Source organism: Mesitornis unicolor, unplaced genomic scaffold (genome assembly GCF_000695765.1).
Source record: "Mesitornis unicolor isolate BGI_N332 unplaced genomic scaffold, ASM69576v1 scaffold12768, whole genome shotgun sequence".
Classification (NCBI taxonomy): Eukaryota; Metazoa; Chordata; class Aves; order Mesitornithiformes; family Mesitornithidae; genus Mesitornis; species Mesitornis unicolor.
The window spans coordinates 1-16,884 of NW_010201392.1; the positions used below are offsets into that span (position 1 = coordinate 1).

Genomic DNA, 16,884 nt, shown 5'->3' on the forward strand with positions numbered 1-16,884 from the left:
TCCCGGCCCCCTTGGAGGAATGGGGCCGGCCCCCCCACTCCCCACCTGGCGCAGCAGGATGCTCCCACCGGAGACGGGTTCCCTGGTCGGCAGCCACGCGTGAGCCCCTCGTCATCCCCACCGTCGGGACCCCAAAACCCATTCGCTGCCCCGTCGCATCATGTCGAGCCCCATTTTCCTCCAAAGAGAGTTCCTAGCCACTGCTGTCCGTGGGGAGCTGGCCATCCCAAAGGGATTTTCTCCGGGCCGTAAAAAGCCGCTTTCAGTTCTCTTTCGGCCTGAGTTGGCTTGCCATGGGGGCCGGGTGGTTTCCGACACCTCGCGGTGTGATGCACGCCGGGCTGCTGCGTGCTGCGGGGTTTGGGGTTTTTTTTTTACAGTTAAGTTTTAGCAAGTGAACCAAGAGCGGCATCTCTTTGGGGTTTCCCGTGCGCCTCCCACCACAGAAACCGTTCAGCTTTTGTCTTCCCACGGTGGGATTTCGACAGAGGAGGTCGAGGCGCCGAACAAAAAGGGAGTCCCAGCGTCACTGCACAGGGGATCAGGTCCCACCGTCGGGCAGCTCTGTGCTGCGCAGAGCTCAGCTCCCGGGCTGGGGATGCTGGAAAGGAGGCGCCATGCCACTGCTGGAGCTGGCTTTATATCAAAGCAATGAGCGCACTGATTTCTAGAGAGCAGATTTTTCTCTCCTGCTGTCTTGTGTACAGAGCCGTGAGGTTGGGAGGGGGGAGATTTTCATACAAAAAGATGAAGCCCTGGATGGTGGAGAAGAGCTGTGCAAGGACATAAGGAGGTTTTGCATGTTGAAAAACATCCGTGCCCAGGGTTTTGGGCACCCTTCCCTCCTTCCCTAGCATCCAGACTTGGTTCTGGCCACTGACAAAGCCCACAGTGGGTACCCCAGCTCTGGGATGGGGCAGGGACTGTGCCCTCCCCGCAGTGCTGGTGGGACAGAGGGATTTCAAGAAGGAGGGTGGGATGCTGCTGGTGTGGCCTACATAGGTATTTGGTAACAACACAGCTGACAACAGGGCTTGAAGTGTCCTGATTTCGTGCTGTTAAAGAAGTAACCTAAATAATAACCAGATAATCCTGAGCATGGGGCCTCCAGCCCAGGAAATTGGCATTAACCTAACGAAAGCCGAGCACATGTGCAGAGAGGCTCCTTCCTGCTGCCTTGCTGGCCGTGGTGGCTGTCCCTCACCAGGCACCTTTCTTTAGTAACATGCCTTCCGCTGGCGATCCAATTAATGCTGGCTATAAGTAGGAAAGCCTGTAAAATGCTGGGCATTCGAAAGGCACCTGCTTTTGCACAAGTGTGCCAGCATAATTATTCTAACAGCCTAATCTCTGCTTTGTCCCTTTTCGGGTGGCTTTGGAGTTTCATTTCAAAGTGGACATCTTGCATCATGCTTGCTGTGTTTTTATTTTTATCTCAGCATTGCTTAAAATTAATTACTTGCTTGAGGTTTCAGATCTTTTAGCTGATTTTCAGTTTTCAAGAGCTGGTGTTGCTACCGAAATGTTGACGTTATGACTTTACACGGTGTTTTTCCCCAAGTAGAGCGGCTGCAGCCTCATAAATCCAACATGTCAAAGAATAAAGCAGTGAGGAGGAGGTAATATGTGTATAATTAGGTGCATATATTACCCAAGCATGGAGGTGGGGACGTAGCATGGATGTAGGCACAGTGCAAGTGCAGGGCTGGGAAAAGAAACCCTGGCCAAAGCCAGTAAGCCAGGCTGCTGCAGCAAAGCGCACAGGCTGCCCAGCTGTCTATAGATGCAGGACGGTGGGATCTGTCTCGGATGGTGTCCTCAGAATGCAAATAAACTGAGAATTTGGGCTCTGAATCCTGAAATCAGTTTAATCTGGACTGAAAGCTACCCCTGGAGCAGGAGTTTATTGATGAAGCATTACCATTCACAGTTTTCTGGATTGAGCCCAGAATGTGGAATGGTCCGAGTCTCCTCTGGTCCAGCAGAGACCCCTGTAACCTGCAAAGCAGGCTGCCACTCATGTGGTCCTTTTTTTCCTCCCATTTCTTAATTTTGAATGTTGCTTGGAAGTCCAGGGTGCTCTGGGGGTGCTCACTGTTGGCAGAGCTCTCTGTGCGTGTATGGATTTGCTGACTTCTGGGCACTGCCCGCATCCCTCAAAGGCTGCTGCTTGCTCCGTGCGGCAGTTTGGAAATAGAGATGCATTGGGAAATGCCTTGCAAGCTGTGAGCTCATAAAAGCTAAGGTGTGTTAGTGTTATTGCCAAATACTGGTTTTTAAAGTTAGTCAGATGTTAAGGGTGCCGGTAAATCACTGAGTGGGAAGCAGCCTGTCGAACGGATGGGACTGAACTCATGCTGATAGCACGGCTGGCTCCTGAGTGATCCCTTCCAGGCTGAGGTCCTGCCTGCTCCACATTTGAAAAACAGTGTGAGCAAACCCATGCTGGCTCTGGTGTAGGAATGGCTGAGTTATGCCATCCACACCCTCCAAGTTACGTTTGTTTCCTCGTTTCTTATGAGATATTATAAGAGATTAACTTTTCCCTTATTACCTGTTGCTCAGGTTTTTGGTTTGTTGAAAGTCTAATGAACCTTCCTGCAGGCATGCTAGTATGTATTGGGTGTTTTTTTTCTTCTCTATTTTATCTATGTGCTGGAGCTCCTCTTAGCATCTTTTTTTATGGCTTGATGTCATGGTTAAGGCACCCACTGTCTTATCTGAGGTTTCCCTGGATGGATTCCTTGCAAAAGGTATGGGGTTTGGGTAACAAATAGAATAAACCATGGGTTGTTCTAACAAGGTGTGAGCAGGGATTGCTGCAGGATGGCTGATGGGACTGTTGGGTAAGGCTGAAAATATTTCTCCCTTTGTGGTGTTTTACTCAAGTGTCTGGACATGTTGATTAGAAACATTATGGAAAACCCCTGCTAAAAGTTCTCCCAGCAGACTTAAATAACCCTGTTAAAAAAATGCACACGCCAGTAGCAACGTAAAGCCATAAAACGCAGAATTGCCACCGGTGCAGAGAAAAGCTCCTTGCTTTGGTGGGGACAGCCTTCCCAGAAGACGATGCTCTGCTTTGCTGACTGCTAAACGAATAAAGCCTGGAGTTCACAAGCAGGCTGAGCACATTTCCATCCCTAAATAAAGATGGGGCTAAATGTCCTTTTTGTGTCTTGGCACAGGTCCTAGTGCAGCTCAGTGCATTGCTGTACCTCTCAGGTAGGAGCTGCTGGGGTGGGGGGCACCTATGGGGACTGCCTGCTTCATTCAGTAGGGTTTGGGCTGCTGGGTAGAGAATAGAGCTGCAAGGTAACACAGAAATATGGTCGAGGATGTGGGACCTCTGGAGAGCATCCTGTCCAACCCCTGCTCAAGCAGGGTCATTTGGAGCTGGTTGCCCAGGACTGTGTCCAGTCACGTTTTGAGTGTCTCCAAGAATGGAGTCTCCACAACCTCTGTGGGCATCCTGTGCCAGTGTTCACCCCTCCTTCTTATGATTAAACACCAATTCCTGTATTTGGATGTGTGTCCTATCATAAGGCACCATGGCTCCATCTCCTTCATTCTCACCCACAAGGTACTTACACACAAGGATAAGATCCCCCTGAGCCATCTCTTCCCCGGGCTAACCAGTCCCAGCTCCCTCAACAGAGGTGACACATGCTTTGTCCAAATAAAACCATGCCCAATGGCACTGCCTTTGAGAAGAAGATGGGTAGAAGCTGCTTCTTCAGCCAAAAGGCAAGGGAGAGTCCTCTTGCTTACTGCTCAAGGAGTACACCTCTGCACACAAAGTCTCCCTGGGGACAGATGATGCTGCTGGGATCCTGGCACGGCTGCAGGGTTAGCTGGGCAGAGAGAAAATACCCTCTGGAGCTGCTGGGTTTTTTTAGTCTTAAGGTCTCATGTTAAGCTCGGAGAGGCTGGGAGGGCTTGCACGGGGTTTGGGGTGGGAAGGCGTGATGGGGAGCACGGCAGGGGGCTGTGGGAGCAACAGGAAGATGCTGCCTTTCATCCTCGCAGATGGATGCTCACAGTTCCTCCATCCTGCTGCTCAAATAATATCTGGTGTTTTCAGCAAATTTGTGTGTCCAGTCTCTTTCATGGCAGCACTGCCTGGTTTGAACCATGCCTTACATGGTCAGGATGTTTGCTAAGGTAGAAAACTCTGACTGCCTTCCCATTCCTGCCTCCTCTTCCTCCTCTCTCCTAGGCAGGACACTGGCCTGCAAGAGGGGATGCCACAGCAACAGGCGCTGTACCCTGGGAAGGTAAAAGGAGGCAGCGTGATGCTGCGGTAGCTAACGCTGCCTTGCCTGTCCCCTCTCTGCAGTAACAACAACCCCTACGCCTCCTTCGGAGCCACGCTGGCGCGGGACGAGGAGCAGAACCTGTGGAGTACCCCGCACGACGTGACCCATACGGAGGCGGATGACGACCGGGTGCTGTACAACATGATCGTGGTCAGGAACCAGCTGGACAAGGACTCGGAGGTGAGGAGGTGCCATTCCTCACACTCAGTTTCACTACAGGCCGAGGCTTGGTACTTTCATTGAAAGCTTTGACAGTGCCTTTATTTAAGCACCCGTTAAGCCACTCTAAAGACCTCAAAGTCTCCCAACATGGCTCACTTAGGCATCAGGTCCTCCCATATGCTCCATCACCCTCCAGATTTTATCCTGTATCCAGTGTGGATTCATCTGTAGCCATCTCATCCCTGGGAAGCTCAGGAATGTCTCCGGTGACTGAGCCAGGAAAGCTGCCCTGAGCATCATGCATGATGCCCTTTAATGCCTCTACCACCACCACCTGCAAATGTGTACTGGTAGCACTGGAGTCCCCAGCTCGGTTTCCCAGCTTCACAGGCTGCTTTTTTTGTCCAATATTCCATTTGTCCTTTCCACGATCGAACTGGCATTAGCCCTGCGTGCAGTGGTGTTTGCCCCAGCAATGGCAGCTCCTGGAGCTGCGCTGCCGCTCCAGTGACATGTCAAGTTAAATACTCCTCTGATGGGTTGTACGGCAATTATTGAGAAGCGGAGAACTGGCACAGTTCTTAGTGCAGAAGGGAGAAGTCATTGCTGTTACATAAAGACTGTTTTGCAGCCCTGATTTCCTTTGCTAAAGCACTTCGGTTCAAAGGAGATTTCAGTGGCCTGATTAGGAGCAGACTGTAGCAAATAGTGACAGTTTTTCCCCTCTCTGATTGCTTTTAAGACTTCAGAATGTTTGCAGGAAAGCCTGGAGGCTTCACATTTAATTTCAACATGATCCCACTTCATCCAAGAGACTGCAAGACTATAACTCCTTCTGTGATAGTCCTCTTAAACCAAAAGCTAGCTCAGCTTTTGTGAGAAGCCTTAAACTCCAGAGGTACAGCTGAGATAAAAATTACAATTTTTAAAACTTACAATGAGATAATGCAATCCTTGTGTGCAGTTGGCCAGCATCCCCATTTAATGTTTGGGGTTTTTTTGATGGAGATTGAATCATGCTGCTTTACAATGGATGGTTTTGTAACAACATTTTCATGGTTGTATGTAACCTTTACAGCTATGACTGAAGATAACCTCTTCTCTCCCCACCACTGCTTTCTCTATATTGCAATGGGTTGTCAGGGAGCTTCATCCAGCCCAAATGGGCTGAAGGGAACAAGAACAACTCTGTTTAGGGGGCTCCGCCAGTGCTGGGTTATTGAGGAGCTGAGCGTACACTGAAGCTCCTCATTTCAGCCCATGCCCAGGTAGCAGCCTTTGAGCTTGATTTAGGACTCATTGTGAGGCAGGCCTCCTAAAAGCTATTATTAGTTATAAAATGGTTTCATAAGTGGACAGACTGCTGAAAAGGTGGCTCCTTGGGCAAAAGAGCATTGTGTGACAGCCTTGCTCAGGCTGCAGAGGAGAGCATCAGTTATGGGTGAGCAGGAGAGCGATCCCATGCCTGCTTGTCCTAATCTCAGTGCTTCGTCCTTGCCTTCAGCGTGTCCGTAGGGTTTTTAGTGAGTCTGAGCAGTCACCGTGCCTACTAGTGAAAAAGGAAAGTTACAAAGAGCACAGGGCTTCCTCTGCACAATGAATGTTAGATCACGTACCCTGGCTTTTCATGCAGTGCAATTAATAAAAAGGCCTGAGGAGTACATCATCAGGCTGACTTTGGAGAAAGCCAATACACGATGTGCTTGATTTGAATTATCACATGGTGCCCTTTGCAGCTATTGATTGCCAGCCTCTCTGCTGCCTCTGTTTTACAGCTGGGGAAACTGAGGCACAATATATAAGCCTGGTAAGCTGCTGCATTTTCCAGCTGAAGCTCTTTCTCGGGGGCAGAACAGGGAGAGACTTGGCCAGCAAAGCCAACATTCCTGCGTTTGGCCCTGGGCCGAAATCTCTCCTTACTCCAGTGAACATCTAAAAACTAGGCCAGATTGCATTGCCCTCCCCTCCTAATGAGGCTTTGGCCCTGAGAGAGAGGGAAAAAAAGTATAATTGCAAAACAGCACTGGCCATAATCCGCTTTGGGAGCTGCTCTGCTTCTGAAGTCACCACAGAGAGTGCTGCAGGATAGGGGACAGAGGATCGGTTTCTTCTACACCATGCACAAGTGTTATGAAACCATAGGTCCTTTTTTCCTCTTGCTTAAACTAGCAAGAACTAGAAAGGAGAACTAGGCCCTGTATTTCTGCTCCTTCATTCTGCTCCTGTCCTCTATACACTTACTGTATGCTTTGCCATTCCCCACTTTTATCTTCATGATTTCATAGCACAAGACTTTGGAAGGATCCCAAGAAGCTGGTTGCTCTACGTCATGTGTGCTTTATCTGTATGGCACCATCTCGGCATCAAACCAGTATCGTGTTTTTCTTAATCTGGCCAACCCACTTCTGCTTTCCTGGGTATTTTAATTTTTAAAAAATGGTTGTTCACATAGCGACAAGGTGCTGTGAGCAAGGACAGGAGAAGCGGTGGGCCAGGTGGTGACATCAGCACGGTGCTGGAGCTCAGTGGGCATGGGCCATGATGGCACTTTCCTGGCCTGGGAACCGCTGCACTGTGGATCACTGTAAATAAATAAACAAACAAAACTGTGTATGCAAAAGCCCAGGCCCTCTGGCACCAAGCGCACCCTGTAGTTCAGTCAATTTTCTGTGTGTTAGATTGTTTGTGGTGGGTCACCACAGCTTTACTGTCCTCCCTTGGGACCAGTTCCTTGCCCCTGACACAGAGCTGGACCCACACCTGATCCATGAGGAGCCATTTCTTCTCCCTACCTGCTCCCAATGGCCTTGCTCCAGGAAATTTGGCAGCTCCAGCCCAAACTTGGTGTGACCTCAGCTTGTGTAAGGATGGCAGGGCTACTCCACCCTGCTTCTCACTGAAGCAGGGCAGCAAGCTCTTCAAAGCAAGCACCGTGGCATCCTGGGTGCACCCTGTTTAACACCCACTTGCTTGTCGTGCTCAATGCCATGTGCTGGAAGTGACAGTTCAGGGCCCATGGCCACGGTGGAGCCAGCTGGAGAACCTGGTGGTTGCCAAACCCACCGTGCAACACACAGATGAGGCAAGATTCGCTGGAGCCGCCTAAAATCATAAGGACGGAGCAGTTTGGAGCTTTGCATTTCCCTCTGCTTGAGGCCAATGAGCGTGGTGTCCTTGGATGCACTTTCAGAAGCCAAGTGTGGACATGGGGAGGGTGTGCCCAGAAAAGCCGTAGCTGAAGGGGTGGCTTAAGGGGGCTGGTAAAGTTGATGCAGCCTTTGGAGATCAAAGCTGTTGTCAAAGCCTTTGAGGCCTGAGGTCAACATTTCGAATACCGAAAACTGTTTTTTTCCTCCTGCTGCCCTGTAGTATCATTGAACTTGTGATGTAAAGTAAAACCCCAAATCTGGAGGTGAAATGAGAATCCCTAGAAAAATAAGATGTTATTTAAGGTGCTCCATAGATATAGGCCAGGTCACTGTTCCAGCACGTACCCAGCTAGTGAGGGCAAAAGCATTTTATGGGGATGAGGGAACTCCTGTGGCTCCAGCAAGCCTCCAGTGTTAAGGCTTATCCAATGCTGGGCTTATTTGGCTTATGTGCATGGTGTGGCGGTTGCCCCGTTCCATGAGGATTGGTTTGTGGTGGCCCTGGTGCCTCAGCAGCCTCTCATGGGGTGCATGGAATTACCCAGCCGTCGGCAGAGACCCTGAGCTGTTGCATTAACACTGGCTTCAGAGAAGGAGCCAGGTTTAGGGCAGCTGTGCCACAGGTCTGTGAACAGAAACTGAAGGTGGGTTTTTGCACCATGACTGTGGAAAAACAACTGTTCTCATGGCTTGTTGTAAGTGCAGTGTTTCTTTTTTCCGTTGGCTTATTCTCTTGGGAAAGGTGGGATCATAAGCCCCACTAGCAAAGGCAATCCCTGAGCTTGCATCCCTGCTGAGGGCATGGCTAGCAGAGCTGCGCTGGCATGATCCTCCTGACAAACACATTAATGAGCTGACAAAGCCTATTTTTCTGCTTCCTCCTGCTCTCTTACAGGATTCTTCTTTTTTAAACACATTATAGAGAAGGTCAGTGTTGTGACACGCTGTTGCTCAGGCAGAGAGAGGTGATGAGATTTGCCCAGGTTTGGGGATGCTGGCTGGGGAGCCTGGAACTGACCCACTTAATACATAGGAAAGGTTATTTATGAACTCTTGCATGCCCCTCTGAATCCAGTTTAAGGTTATTCTAAGCTGAGATGTCAGTTGATGGTTCAATGTATCAGCGTGGATCTAGAGTTTGGATTTGTTGAGCTCCTTCCAGTGGAGCCAGTCACAGAGTCAGAGTAGGAGCATCCCTGGATGTGGCCTGGTACCTGCCTGCACTGGTATTCCGCAGTCTTTCCCTGATAACTCTGTTTTGAACTCATTTCCAAAATAACTCTTGAACAGAACAGTGACACCAATTACTTTCAAGGGAATAACCCAAGCCATTCTATGATTCTAGGATTCTGCGATAATAAAGGAGAAGGCTTTGGTGAAGAATTGCTTTGGCAACATGAAGAAAACTGTTCCTAATTAGGAAATTTCCATACAAGCAGGGATGAAAAGTTGGACAGTGCTTGCCTGTTCTCTTGGCAGTTTTTCCCAGAGCTCTTGGTTATGTACCAACCTGGCTTACATTTCATGCCCAGCATTTCCTCACTTCCATTTAGTATTTGCAGATTTAGTGTGTCACGCAAGAGAGTCTGGGAAGGTTTTCCAGATAAATATTTGAAGGGCTTACCGCTTAGAGGAGAGAGGTGTCAGGGTTTCCCCGCTGCTTCTGGGATATTCTTGACTCATGCACAGGGTGTTTTCTCAAGCCCCCGCTGGTGTATGTTGTGCCCTGCTATGTAGATTTAAAAGGGCAAAACTGGTTGCAAAAATACAGGGCCAGGAACTGCAACCTGCTTTGGTTTCATGTAGTTAATTCAAATTTTGGGAAAAAGGGTATTTTTCTTAAAGGACAGATTTTGAATGTGTTACTGGGATGTCCCAGACCCATAGAAACACCAAGGGGTTTGGTGAAGACCAGCCTCCTGCTGAGCTGGTGCAAGAAGCTGCCTGGCTGCTCCAGAAGTTACGTCTAACTAGACAAGAGTTGTTCAGCCTAGAGGAGAGAAGAGAAGGCTCCGGGGAGACCTTATAGCAACCTTCCAATACCTGAAAGGTAGCTCAGCACTGCAAGAGATAGTGGAACTTGCCTTTCTGTGGCTCCAAACAAGCACCTGACATCTGTATCGCATGGTGACATTTGCCTCCCTCTCCACATTTGAGGGGAAAGGTTTCTCTTTCCTTTATTTCCCCCCCCCCACAGTATCCCTGCCATAGAAAATAATCAGAACAGTCCCATAGTGGTTGTCAAGTTTACATACAAAGAGATGATGGAACCACATCCTGGGCTGCATCACAAGAAGTGTGGCCAGCAGGTCGAGGGAGGTGATTCCGCCCCTCTACTCTGCTCTGGTGAGACCTCACCTGCAGTGCTGCGTCCAGCTTTGGAGTCCCCAGCACAAAAAGGACATTGAAGTGCTGGAGCGTGTCCAGAGGAGGCCACAGAGATGATCAAAGGGCTGGAGCACCTCTCCTATGAATATAGGCGGAGAGAGTTGGGGTTGTTCAGCCGAGAAGAGAAGGCTCCGGTGGGACCTTATAGCGACCTTCCTATACCTGAAAGGGGCCTATAAGAAATCTGGGGAAGAGCTGTTCACAAGGACATGTAGCGATAGGACGAAGGGTAATGGTTTTAAACTAGAAAAGGGTAGATTTAGGCTGGATATTAGGAAAAAGTTCTTCCATATGAGGGTGGTAGATCACTGGAACAGGTTGCCCAGTGAGGTGGTGGAGGCCCCATCCCTGGAGATATTCAAGGTCAGGCTTGATGGGGCTGTGAGCAACCTGATCTGGTAACATTGGCCCTGCTTCCTGCAGGGGTTGGACTGGATGAGCTTTAAAGGTCCCTTCCAACTCAAAACATTCTATGATTTTAAGAGGCAGGAGAGGGAACAGAGGTGCACAAGACATGAAAAACAAAGCTACGTTTTGGAGGAGAGCTGCTTGTCCCTTGCCTGCACATGGGCTTGGACACCTCACCGGAAGGGACTCTGCATGGGAGCCAGCTGGGATGTGGCACAGAGGGCAGCCAGCTCCAGCCTCGCTCTGCCCAGGGCTGCCCAAGGAGCAGTGTGCCCTGTCCTGCATCTCACCAGCGCCCTGGTATGGCACAATGGTCCTTGTCACAGCAGCAGGGAGGGCTGAGGAAGAGCGAGGTTTGATGTGGAGTCCCGGTTGCCTGCCCTGGTGCTAACCAGCAGTGGTGCTGAGCAGCCTCGGCCTCGTGATGTCCCGAGCCCCAGCCAACCTTTCCCTCTGCAGGTCACATCTTGGTGACTCATGGGATGTGCATGGGGAACACCCTCTGTAAGTCTCTGTTGTTGCCCATTTGTTGCAATTTCCTATGTGGAAACATGGGCAGGACAGGCTTTTCTCTTCCCTCTGCTGTGTAGTTAAAGGAGATGCTTTTTAGATTAATTTTGGGGATGGAAAGATGCTATTGACTTTATTGCCCTCTTGAAAGCAACGCAGAAGACAACCCTCAAAATGCCCACAATATTTGGGATGTCTCTGCCACAAGAAATAACCCGGGAAAACTCAGTGTTTTCTGAGGCTGATGGAGAACAGGGCATGTGTTCTCAAGAGCTCAGTGCGGAGCTGCCCATCCTCACACCACTAATCTCTGCTGTCTCTAGTTTCTTTCAAGCGACAGGCACCATGTGCAGCATCCTCCTCCCAGCTTTCTCAGGAGGAACATAAATACATCCAGCTCCATGGTCAGGCAAAAGAAATACCACTAAAACAAGAGATCTCCCCCAGGCAGCACCATTAAACATTATTTTCTGTACCAAAGCTGCTCCTTTTCACACCCTCAAAATTCTCCATAGACGAGACACTGTTGGAGGTCCCCTGGGACTAAATATGCACCGTATTCACTTCCATAACTCAACTTAGTGATTATGACATACAAGAAAGCCATACCCTAGATTCCCTTAAAACAAAAATAGACAAGGGAAAACCATGCTGCTGTTAATCCAGAGAAAATCAGGAGCAGCTTCCTTGCATGCTAAGCACTACTCGCTGTTTAGCTTAGTGAGAAGTCTGGTTCACTACCAGGAGGAGTAAATCACTGCAGCCCTGAAAGCTGCTGCCTGGTGCCAGCTAGCCATGTTTTGGGGATAGGAGCATCTTTATAACCCCCTGAGTTGTGCATTCAGCAGTGGGAAGCACACCTGGATTCACAGAGGCTGTGTTGATCGTGTGCATTAAAGCACTTGTTAAGTCTCCGTGGGAGGGCAGAGACATGCAACTCGTTTCCCTGCCAGTTACCCAGACTTGTTTGCTTTCCTTTCTGCTTATACCATAGGGTTACAAGCAGGCCGAGATGTTTCCAAGGGATCCTGGTCAGCGAGGACCAAGGCATCGTGCAGACTTCATTCTCTTTCTAAAAGCTTTCAAGTTTGCAATAAGCTTCCCACAAAGCAATACAATAAAGCCCATCTTCACTGAGAGCAGCTCAGTTCCTGGCTATGAGCCAGCGTCACGAAAGAGAGGAGTCTTGTCCCTGCCTCCTTTCTCTAGCAAAGGGTTGAAGAAGGGTTTGATGCCTTGCACTGTCAGCCAGCTGCCTCCTGTGCAAACACTAAAGGTGTTTTCAAGTACTGCTGCAGTCAAGAGAGACACACAGCTCTGATCAGAAAAGCTTGCTTGTTGGGAGCAGCAACTCAAAGCTAAAAATGAAGGGGATTTTGCTCTCCGGGAGGATGAGCGGTGCAGAGCGAGCGGCTGCAGGCAAAGTTGTGTTTCCCTTGCTCTCCTGACCAGAATTCACCAGTGTCTTAACCCCTGTGCTTCTTCCAAAGCATAATCTCCAAGGGGTTCCTGCAGCCATCGCCGAACACCAAGAGAACAGGCTCGTCATTTAATTCTCTGCGTGTCAGCCAGGTTCAGGGAAAAAGTACTAAGACATCTCCAACTCTTTTATCGAATCAAGTCAATTCTTTCAGGTACAAAGTGTCAGAAAAACAGTGGGATTTCTAAAGCACAGCTTACCTTCATGGGTGTTATTTAACCCCTTTGAACCCACTGTGTCACATAGGAAAAGCCCAGGACAGTGGCACAGATTAACACCCGCTTATTCTACAAGAGTCCATCTATGTAATCTGTTGCTGAGAAATGAGATTAATTAAGTTCGTTAGTGCAGGAAAATTATTTGAGCAATGTTACGACCTGCTGCATGGATGCTTCTGTAAATGCATCCTTTTTAGTGTGTGCATTGATTAAACTCAGCTAGGAAAAATGCTCCTGGTTTTCTTGCAGAATATGTGCGTTTCCACAGGAATGCATGTTTGTAAGGATGTGTTTAATTGTGCTGGTATAACTTTAATAAATAACCTCAAAACCTTCCCCTTTAGGCAGTGTCCCATTATGTAGTTATAAAGCTTGAGGTCAAGTGCAAGGATTTAAGCTGTATGGTTAAATGAGGCATTGACTGCAGCAATTGGTGGTCACTTATAGTTATTACATCAAATGACTCCAGCTCAGCCCTCAACCATCCACATCCCTCTTCTCTGCTATTTAAAAAAGGGTACCCTAGCCTTTAAAAAAAAGTCTATTTTTCTTGTTTTCCAGTGCTTTTGAAAACCTGCCTTTTTTTAAAACCTGCCTACTCCAGTTAAGTGCCAAACAGAGGGCTGAGCAGTTTGGAGAAGCCACTGTATGTGTGACCATACTGAGAGCAACCACTTTTTTTTGCAGACTTTTAGTTTCCCATGGGCTATCATCAGCTGTAAGAAAATGTGCCATGCCAGTTTAACCACAAAGGTATGAAAATAAGGTGTTGTAATAGTTTATCTAAGGTATTTATTAATATGTCGTCGTGGTTTCTCAAGCTGTAAAGGCCAAATAAGGTATTTTCACAACATCAGGTTTTGATACTAGCAAGCGTGTCAGAGTCTGGATAAAGGGCTTTGGACCAAAGAGACTGAAGTCTCTCATATGAGTTACATTTGGAAGTTCATGGTTTTTTTCCATCCTAGGACAGCTTTACAATTTCCAGCACAGAGCTGGAATGACATTCTCCCTGTCTGACTGAGGAGATCGCTTTGGTCATCAGCAACGACTATACTAAATTCTGCAGTCTGATTTCAGGGTAACTGGAAGCCTGTTTAATATATGCACAGAAGATAACAGAGATGCTGTACCAAGTGTCAAGATAAAATATTCTATGCTGGTCTGTATAATTTCTTCCAGGGACAACGGCAGCTTGGCCACTGACTTTTTGCACCGATCCCTCAGTGCCAAAATCAACAATTAAACTCTGGCTCCATTTCTAAGAGCTGAAATTTCTAGAAAAGCAGCGGAGACCTCCCCTGTATGGAAATAACTGAGTGTCTCTTATTTCTTTGCTTTGCAGGAATGGCAAAAGCTCAACTATGATATTTATACTTTACGGCAGACACGAAAAGAAGTGAGAAGCAGGTGGAAACACATTTTGGAGGATTTAGGTAAGCTAGAAGACAAAAGGATGTCATTTCTGTGGTACTGAATGAGAGGTCTCACGATTGCTGAGGATGGGAACGGCTCCATAAAATCAGGCTGGAAAGGGAGGAAAATAAAAGGTTTTGGCATTGCTGAGTAACGCCATCAGGTAGCCCACATGGCAGCTGAGACTCTGCAGGAGGTTCCCCAGAGCTCAGGCACGGCTGGGAGGATATGGGGCCACTGTGTCTGCAGGCACTCAAAAAGCCCACTATGACCAGAAAGAAGAAAAGGCCCAAGGCAGGAGAGCCTTTCAAGCCCGTAATAGTTTCCTTCTGGAAACTTAGCAGGCACACCTGGGAGTTCACCCTGGGTTTTTCTAAACAAGATAAGCAGGGAGAAATGAATATTCCTTTCAGATTTGAACACAGATACATCTGGTTTTCTTCCTTAACCCATGCCAGCTGATTGGAGATAAACCACCCACTTTGTTTGCTCCTAAGTGAATTTGAAACACGCTTTCACCACATGAAATTGCTCAACAGTGGCCCTCCTACTGCTGCTGTTTCCTAGCCTGCAAACAGTGAACTGCACCCACCAGCCCTGTGTGCTCAGCTGCTGCTCCTGTGGAGAAGGCAGTGCTGGGTGTGACCTGCTTTTCCCAATTACCTTACATGCAGTGTGTGTCACCTGGGCTAAGGAGATGTGCTGTGCTGGCACATCAGCTCAGTGACTTGCATCATTCTCTGGAGGCTGGCAGCTCACGACAGAAGGATGTGTGAGTTGAGTGTGCTTGTTGGGCTGTTCAAGGATATTATCACTGGGAGCAAAAGAGATGGGTATCTCAGCTGCTCCTGCCCTACCTGCTGTTCTGGCACCTGGATGAGAGGAACATTACACATTCATATCTAGGTATCAGCATTCATCTTCACCCAGGTGTTCACGCAGCCCGTACAAACCAAATGCGGGAGGGATCACTTGGCATCGTTACATCTGCTACTGCACATTGACAAAGGCTCTGCCACATCTCCCTCACGTCCGCAATGGCTCCAGAGCTGTTTTGCAAAGGGTGGGGAAGCTCAAGACCAGGGATCATTTGACCTTAACAAAGCTAGATGTGCAACCGGATGTGGAACCTGCTATCTCTTTTTTTATCTAGACCTGTGCTTTAATCATAAGACCACCTCTGTGTTTCCAGATGAACACATCACCAGCAGCTCCTTGGAGCTAAACAAGGAGTTAATGGTAGCCATCACATTTCAAGACCTCTACATTCATTCTCCTCCCCCTTTCCTTCCCTGGATACCCTTCCTGTACGAGATACTGACTGCTACAGCAATGATTACCCATGCATCCGTTACTGCCACAGGTTTTTTATCACTGTGACCTCCCAACAATATACAGGCATAGTCACTGAGGTGATCAGGGAGCCCCACCATCCCTGAAAGCTCTGGCAGCATCAGGAACTTGCAAGAGCTGAATCAGCACCCTGGATGTGGATGTTTAGACACCTTCTCTGCAAAACTAGCAACAAACTTGCTCTGAATGTTTTTATGATTATTTTCACCATCAGCTTATACCTGCCCCAAGCGCAGACACAGAGCCTGCCTGGGGAAATGCTTGGGTTTTTTTTAGCAAGCAGGGAACGCAGCAGCCCAAGTTGGAGGGGGAATAAGGAACCTTGCAAGGCCCTGAAGGACTGAGGAATGACCCTGCCCATGTGTTTGACTCCTTTCTGTAACACATCTCTTTCCCAGGTTTCCAGAAGGAAGCAGACTCCCTCTTGTCAGTGACCAAACTCAGCATAATCAGTGACTCTCAGAACATGGGCAAAGCCCGGGACATCCTGTTAAAGCTCTCTGAAGAGACAAACATCTTCCCAACCAGCTGGGAGCTTTCTGAGCGCTACCTCTTTGTGGTGGTGAGTATCTCTGAGTGTGTCTTCCTCCCTGTGGCCCCCGTCTCTGCAAGTAAGTTCAAGTGAAGGGGAGCAGATAGGTGGACTGCATCAGAGGACACTCAAATACAAGGTGGCATCTGGGGTATCCCCATCAGATGTTGCACTTTTATCTTGGCTGGTCAGCTTCCTTGGAAATGTCAGTGCTGTAGCGCTGTAAATTTGCCCCTTCAAGTTCCTTTAACCCTGTGCAACTGGATGCTCTTGCAGCATGTTAATAAAGTGGGAAAAGATTAGACCTAGCACTTTGTTTAACCTGAAAGTGGCCATGAAGGGAGCACCCTGACCAGAAAGATGCCTAAAGCAGCCTGTAGTGACTGTATTACATTGCTTTGGCAGGATCGGCTTATAGCTCTGGATGCTGCAGACGAGTTCTTCAAGATGGCCAGCGTGGTGTATCCAAAGAGACCCAGCGGGGAAAGACTGGATGATAGCCAGAAGACCCCACAGTGCATCTCTGTTGTGATTCCCTGAGGAATGTGGCTCGCTGGCATGAGATGGACAGCAGGTTTCTTTGTCTCCAGGACCGGGCTCCTCTGCCAAGGGGTTAGCACAAGTAGTGCTGCTCCTTGTTTTCCTGCAGAGAAGCTAGCGGGCCAGCCAGAGCAGAGCGAGGAGGTCAGCGAGCCCCACTGGGAGGGCACAGGAAGGCGGATGCTGGCCCTGAGGTGCTCCCAAGCAGAAGGGAGCGAGAACTGCCATAGTGTAGCTGTGGTGAGACACCCCTAGCTGAGTAGTGTGTGTGATAGGTATGGAGAGTGGAACCCACCATGCAAGTTGCTGCTACCAGTTGAGATACTCATAGTTATAAGCACTGCGAGGAGATCTACATTTCCTCTTTCTGCTGATACCAGCCACTGTCCTTTCCCTTGACCCCGCTATC

The 16,884-nt window shown here is 48.7% G+C and overlaps 1 protein-coding gene across 1 annotated transcript; it reads left to right on the top strand.

The window, feature by feature from the left end:
* The first annotated feature begins 160 nt into the window (after positions 1–160).
* On the top strand, positions 161–16,475 carry MREG (melanoregulin). Its single transcript, XM_010190070.1, has 5 exons — positions 161–358; positions 4,308–4,499; positions 13,980–14,070; positions 15,802–15,965; positions 16,341–16,475. Exons 1-5 carry the CDS (start codon positions 161–163, stop codon positions 16,473–16,475), a joined length of 780 nt encoding a protein of 259 aa, XP_010188372.1.
* The last annotated feature ends 409 nt before the right edge of the window (positions 16,476–16,884 follow it).

Coding starts and splice junctions, on each gene's coding strand:
- MREG (XM_010190070.1), top strand. CDS start 161: ATGTCGAGCCCCATTTTCCTCCAAAGAGAGTTCCTAGCCACTGCTGTC. Junction 4,500..13,979: donor AGCTGGACAAGGACTCGGAG/GTGAGGAGGTGC, acceptor TTTGCTTTGCAG/GAATGGCAAAAGCTCAACTA. Junction 15,966..16,340: donor AGCGCTACCTCTTTGTGGTG/GTGAGTATCTCT, acceptor TTGCTTTGGCAG/GATCGGCTTATAGCTCTGGA.